The sequence below is a fragment of the Sorex araneus genome, chromosome 1 (assembly GCF_027595985.1).
Source record: "Sorex araneus isolate mSorAra2 chromosome 1, mSorAra2.pri, whole genome shotgun sequence".
Lineage (NCBI taxonomy): Eukaryota > Metazoa > Chordata > Mammalia > Eulipotyphla > Soricidae > Sorex > Sorex araneus.
The window spans coordinates 38738661-38746096 of NC_073302.1; the positions used below are offsets into that span (position 1 = coordinate 38738661).

Here is a 7436-nt window from a genome sequence, read left to right on the forward strand (position 1 = left end):
AGCACAGACCTCAAGGCCAGCAGAGCAGATGTTCTCGGGAGAAAACTGAAGCCTCTACTGACTCATCCCTTTGTGCCAGCAGCCAATGATGTGCCACTGCCAATCAGTAATCAATGATCTCACTGCTGTTGGGTCAATGTAGAAAGCAATATGGAAGAGGCCATGAAACAAATTTTCAGGAGCCCATGACCAGAACCATGATCAATGATCCAACGTGCATATTTTGTGTGTGCTTTGAAAAGTACACAATGAGGGCTTAGAGAGATGACCAAAAATCACATTGACACATGAGGTAAAGTAGAAACACTCGATATTTGTCACTGACGGTAACAGGAACTCATCATCATCAGTCACTAGACAGCCTGGAGGCTCCTCTCACCTCACAGCAGAGTCAGCAGCACTTGTGGCAATGGCCACAGCTTCTTCCTGGTCACAGTGTTCTCAGACCTCTGGAGTAAAAGCGCCTAAACAAGACCCAGCACACACCTGGGACTCCATAAACACTCAGCGAATGCAGGACCCTGAACTGCTATGGGCATAAATCAGCCAGAGGAACTATGGACCCATGAAGCTGCACCCTTCCACCAGGTAAGAACCTCTTCAGTTCCAAAGCAGCATGTCAAGCTGAAGCCCAGCTTGACCTTCAGTTGCAGAGCTGAGAGGCGTCTTGCGTACCTGATGCCCCCCTCTTTCCAACAGGGGGTGACTCTCGCCTCCAGGCACAGGGCCTGACCCTCCCAGTCCTTACAGTTTCCTCAGCTCCCTGCCAGCCAGAGACCTTCTCCCCTGGGTGGTGTGGAAGAAAGGAGGGGGTAAGATGAGGGGGACAAACCACAGCACCGCAACAGAGTTTGTCCTGTTGGGGCTCCAGGAGCACCACGCCCTCGAGCTGGTCCTGTTTCTGTGCTGCCTGGGCATCTACTCCATGAACGTGTTGGGAAACTCCCTCCTCATTGTGCTGAACACACTGGACCCCCGCCTGCACACCCCCATGTACTTCTTCCTCAGCAACCTCTCCCTCATAGACATCTGCGGCACCTCTGCCTTTGTGCCTCTCATGCTGGTCAACTTCCTGAAAGCCCAGAAGACCATCTCCTTCCCTGGCTGTGCCCTGCAGATGTTCCTCACCCTGGCAATGGGCTGCACAGAGTGTCTACTCCTGGCCGTGATGGCCTATGACCGCTATGTGGCCATCTGCCGGCCACTTAGGTACCCGGAGCTCATGAGCATGAGAATCTGTGTGTGGATGGCCGTGCTGAGCTGGGGGACAGGCTTTTCCAACTCACTGCTACAGTCTAGTTTCACTTGGAGCCTCCCCTTCTGTGGCCACCATGTCATCAACCACTTCTTCTGTGAGATCTTGGCTGTGGTCAAACTGGCCTGTGGGGACATCTCTCTCAATGCCCTGCTATTGATGGTGGCCACCATCATCCTGACGTTCACCCCATTTCTGCTCATCTGCCTGTCCTACATCTTCATCCTGGCCACCATTGTCAGGGTCCCCTCTGCTGCAGGCCGGCGCAAAGCCTTCTCCACCTGCTCTGCCCACCTCACTGTGGTGGTGATTTTCTATGGGGCCATTGGCTTCATGTACTTCAACCCCAGTGCCAAGGACCCCCAGTGGGATAAGATCATCACTCTGTTGTATGGGATCGTGACCCCCTCCCTGAACCCCATCATCTACAGCCTGCGCAATGCAGAGGTGAAGGCTGCTGCCTCCGCGCTGCTGTGGGGAGACCTGCTCTCCAGGAAGCTGTCCCACCTCTCCTGCTGGCCTCCCACACGCTCGGGCTGATGGGAGCCAGGTCTTGTGGCCATGACGAGCAGCCCTCAGTGGCATGACGCTGCCATGGCAAGCTCTCCCCCGGTTCCCTGACTATGGAGTGATGGGAATCTACACAGAATCAGCATCCCCTGGTATCGAGTGTCGCTCTGCATTCCTGAAATGAGAGTTGTGGAAGGTCCCCACCACTCCACTACCAACACACACACACACACACACACACACACACACACACACACACACACACACCAAAACAAAGAAGGAGACGAGCCAGGAACACTTGGGAGTGAGGGGAACAAGGCGCCAGACCAGCCGTGTAGAGTCTTGCTGGTCCTCTTCCTCCCAGATCCAACATTACCTCAAAGTCAAATTCGATACCCAACAGGTATCACTGCTTCAAGGGATGAAACACGGCCTCCAAGCCACCAAGAAATTACTATGGTAATTTCTACTATAGTAGCTCTCATAGACTCACCCCGCCAAGGGCCACCCCGTCTGTGACCCTTGCTCTCCACTGATGCCTCCACCCCCTCGTGTCTCTCGTATTCAAGTGCCACGACACATTCCTCACCCATCTCTCCAAACGCCTCCCTGGGACTAGGCTCCCCAGCACTCACACTGTCATGCTGCCCTTCCCTCCAAGGGCTCCTCATTTCCCAGGAGTTGGGACCCATACCATCTCTCTGGCCCACCTCATGGCTGTCGGCTACTCTCCACAGCCAGCTCCATGCTCCTGTGCTGGCCAGGCCTAGCCAAAGCACTCTTCCTGGTGTCCACAACAGTATCTGTCTCTGTGAACCATGTGCCCCGCTGGCTGCCCCCTCAGGGCCTGCACTTCCTGTCCTTCAGCTGATATGTAGCAGAACTGGGTCACAGACCAGGTGAAGCCCGTGCTCTGTCCCAACAGGCCTTCTGTCCTACTGACCGGGGACAAAACACAAGATGGAACCTCTCAGGCATGACCCGAGAGGATACTCCAAACCCTTTTCATGGGCACTCACTCAAGCCTCACCCACACCCGCTTCTTCCACAGCCCCCTGCTTCGGGTGACCTATCTGTCCCTCCCGTCTCCTGTTGTGCGCCTTCTGGGCCTGCTGTCTCTGCCCTGAATCCCAGCTCTGTGGGTGCATGCATCCTGTGACTGACTCTGCTCCTTAATGAATTGAGATTCTGACACAAAACTCTTGGCCCAGTCACCTCACTCTTCCTCACCACTTAGCCATCTCTGTTCTGTGGTCCAGGAAACACATTTTGGAAGCTTGGGCCATCCAGCACTGCTCACTCAGAGCCTTCTTACCTTGTCCCCTTTTCTCTGTCCTCTTCAATAAAATCTCTTATGAATTCAGCCATCTTTAAAAGGGGAGAGTGGTTGGAGAAATAGCACAAAGGTTAAGTGCTTCCCTTGCATGATTTAATCCCTGGAATAGCATGTGGTTCCCCCAGCACAACTAGGAGTGACTCCTGAGCACAGAGCCAGAAGTAAGCCCTGAAGCTGCATGTCTTGTTGACAATACTCTTTCACAAATGGTATTGGGAAAACTTGACAGCCATGTGCAAAAAAAAAAAAGACCTCCAATGTCACACTATATACAAAGCTATTGTAAAATGCATCAAAGACCACGATATTAATTCTGAATCCGTGAAATACTTGGAGGAAAACATTGGCAGAGCTCTCTAGTATATTGACTTGAGACATGTTGTCAATGATTCTACTCCATGGGCAAAGAAAACAAAAGAAAAATTAATAAATAAGACTACATCAGCAGAAAGATTTTGCACTATAAAAAACAACAATGACAACAACAACAAAAACACCTAGAATAAAAGGATACCCTAATGAGAAAGAATATTTGCTCACCACTATATGATAAAAGGGTAACATCCAAGCTATCTAAAGTACTACAAAACTCAACAACAGAAAAACAAGCATTCCCAAATAAAAACATATGGAGGGGGGCTGGAGCAATAGCACAGCAGGTAGAGCATTTGCCTTGCATGCGGCCGACATGGTTCGAATCCCAGCATCCCATATGGTCCTCTGAGCACCGCCAGGAGTAATTCCTGAGTGCATGAGCCAGGAGTAACCCCTGTGCATCGCCGGGTATGACCCAAAAAGCAAAAACAAAAACAAACAAACAAACAAAAACATATGGAGGGATTGGAGCAATAGCACAGCGGGTAGGGCATTTGCCTTGCTCCCAGCTGATCCGGGTTCAATTCCCAGCATCCCATATGGTTCCCCAAGCTCCGCCAGGAGTGATTCCTGAATGCAGAGCCAGGAGTAACCCCTGTGTATTGCCAGGAGACCCACCCCCCAAAAAAAATATATGAAGGAAAGCTGAATACACTTCCTCAAAGACACACACACAGAGCCAATAGGTATATGGAAAATGTTCAGCATCCCCTCTAAGGGAAATGAAATCCAAAGTGACAATAGCTACTACTTCACACCAGTAATAATATATATTTAAAAGGATGGAAACAGCTATTTCACTGGGGATATGGTGAAGCAGGAATTATTTCAATGTTGAGGGGCATGTCTGACTCAGTATCTATGGAAAATAGTGCAGAGATTTCTTTAAACATTTGCAACACAAGCACAAAAATTCTACTCCTTTGCATTTATTCCCAAACACAAAAACATTTATTCAAAAAGATATATGTACATCTATTTTTATTACAGCCCTATTTCTAATAGACAAGATATAGATAAAAACCAATGGCATAGCTTGGAAGCTAGCCTCACACGCTGGGGGAAAGTCGTCCCAGATAGAGAAGGGAACACCAAGTAATATGTGATTGGAGATCCTGCGCGGGAAGGGAGATGCATGCTGAAAGTAGACTAAAGACTGAACAGAATGACCACTCAATACCCCTATTGCAAACCATAACACCCAAAAGGAAAGAGAGATATCAAATTGGAATGCCCCGCCACAGAGGCAGGGTAGGGTGGGGGGATGGGATTGGGGGGTGGGAGGGATACTGTGTTCATTGGTGGTGGAGAATGGACACTGGTGGAGGGATGGGCTCTCAAACATTGCATGAAGGAAAAACAAGCACGAAAATGTGTGAATCTATAACTGTACCCTCACTGACTCACTAATTAAAAAATAAATAAATTTAAATAAGAACAAAACAAAACAAACAAAAAAACAATGGCAGATGAGTGGATAAAGAAATTGTGGTATAGGGGGCTGGAGCAATAGCACGGTGGGCAGGGCATTTGCCTTGCACGCGGCCGACCTGGGTTCGATTCCCAGCATCCCATATGGTCCCCCGAGCACCACCAGGAGTAATGCCTGAGTGCATGAGCCAGGAGTAACCCCTGTGCATCGCCGGGTGTGACCCAAACCCCCCCCCCAAAAAAAAAAAATTGTGGTATAGGGGGCTGGAGCAATAGCTCGGCGGGTAGGACGTTTGCCTTGCACGCAGCCGACCCGGGTTCGATTCCCAGCATCCCATATGGTCCCCTGAGCACCGCCAGGAGTAATTCCTGAGTGCAAAGCCAGGAGTAACCCCTGTGCATTGCCGGATGTGACCCAAAAAGCAAAAAAAAAAAAAAAGTGGGACTTAACAAAACTGCCTCTACAAGAAAAAAAAAAAGTTTGCCTCCACCAGATCTCCAGATCTGCACCATAGCAAATGTTTAGTGTCTGAGGCTGGAATGATAGTATAGTGATTAAGGCACTTGCCTTGCACACAGCCTACACTAGTTCAATCCCTGGCACCCCATTGGTCCCCTGAGCTGGTCAGTAGTGATCCCTAAACACAGAGCCAGGAGAAAGCCCTGAGCATCAATGGATGTGGCCCAAAACAAACAAACAAAAGTTAAGGGTCAGGGAGATAGCTCAAGTATAGAGTATATTCCTAGATGTGCAAGTCCCTGAGAGCAATGCCCAAGAAAACACAACTCCACCAGCATGGCCAATTGAAGCTCTAGTGACCTCAAAGCAACACCAGATCTGTGCACTAAAATATTAGGCCTAGACCAAGGAGAGCACTACCAGGAATGAGCCCAGGGCCCCTGAACACCACTCAAAGTGGCTCCAATAGGTGTGTTATACCCAGCTTCATGAAATAGTTGAGACACCGAAGTGGAGTAGGGCAGAAGTTTGTTTCATTATGATGGGCCCAGGGATTGTAATGGGCTATAGGACTCTAAGTCAATCGACCAATGCTTCAAAAACAGGTTGCATTTACACCCAAAAAATACATTACAAAGAGTGTCAATGAAAATGCAGCAAGATTAACTACAGTCACATGCATACACTAAAAGGGAGAGCAAAATACAGTTCATACAGGAATGAATGTTCCTTTACTGCACTCAGGGTCCAAGAACACCTTCTCCAACCTTTTTCAGCACAGATGTTCACCATTAGTCCCATAGACAGCAGGGAGGGCTGCTCAGAATCAGGGCACCCGGTTTCCCAGCCCTCATCAACACAGCTGTGTCTCCTAATGACTCAATCCAGAAGTGGATGAATGACGCTCTCTTAAACCTTTAATCATAAGAATTGTTGTTATTCTTAATTGCGTGGTATTTTAAAGAATTACAAAATAATTTTCACATAACAATTAAAATAATTTTGTTTCATACAGGTGGAAAGATGTAACCCAAGGGCAGGGGCTTGGGGGAGGTCCTGGACACTTTGGTGAAGGTGAGGTGAGGTTACTGTACACCAAGACCACAAATGTCAAATTTACTATAAGCACATCACCTTAACAGTAACAACATTCTTTTAAAGAAGAAGTGTTGAGAGATTTCTTTTATATAAAAGAAAGACCCAAAAGAAAAAAGGCAACGTCTTGCACAAGGTAACAAATACTATCACATAATCATAAAAAAAACATAGACAAGAATTAAAAAAGACAAGCAACACAATTCAGGGAAGGGAGGGAAGAAAACAGCACACATGTCAACATGCCCTTGAGCTCCGGGTACCGCAGTGTCCGGCAGATGGCCACATAGCAGTCATAGGCCATCACGGCCAGGAGCAGACACTCTGTGCAGCCCATTGCCAGGATGAGGAACATCTGCAGGGTATGGTCAGGGAAGGAGATGGTATTCTGGGCTCTCCAGAAGTTGACCAGCATGAGAGACACAAAGGCAGAGGTGCCGCAGATGTCTATGAGGGAGAGGTTGCTGAGGAAGAAGTACATGGGGGTGTGCAGGTGGGGGTCCAGTGTGTTCAGCACGATGAGGAGGGAGTTTCCCAGCACATGCACATGCACATGCATGGAGTAGATACCCAGGCAGCAGGAAAACAGGACAGTCCATCTGCTTGGAACTCTGAGCTCATCGGATCAGGGGAATATTCTCACTCAGATTGTGGAAGTTCTTAGCTATCATTTCTTCCACCAGCAATTCTTCCTGCCCCCTACCCTCTCTCTCTCTTTCTTCTGGAATTCCTATAATACTAATGTGGTTTCTCTTAAAACTGTCCCGTAAACCTCTTGTTTTTATAGCTTTTTTTTTTCACTTGTCTTTTGATGATTTCCTCTCTATTGTCCTCAAAGTCTCTGGTTCCATTATTGAGTTATTCCATTGCTCAGTTACTATTGTATTTTTCTGTCCAACTACTAAAAACGCAGCTCATTCATTTCTGCTTAGAGCTTCTTCATACTTTCTCCAACTTCACTGATGGTCTTTGTA

General features: G+C 48.2%; 1 protein-coding gene across 1 annotated transcript; it reads left to right on the forward strand.

Moving 5' to 3' along the window:
- Positions 1-817: 817 nt before the first annotated feature.
- On the forward strand, positions 818-1795 carry LOC101544476 (olfactory receptor 2K2-like). Its single transcript, XM_004600408.2, has one exon. It carries the CDS (start codon positions 818-820, stop codon positions 1793-1795), a length of 978 nt encoding a protein of 325 aa, XP_004600465.2.
- The last annotated feature ends 5641 nt before the right edge of the window (positions 1796-7436 follow it).

Excerpts from the sequence above, each read along its gene's own strand:
- LOC101544476 (XM_004600408.2), top strand. The coding sequence starts at position 818 with ATGAGGGGGACAAACCACAGCACCGCAACAGAGTTTGTCCTGTTGGGG.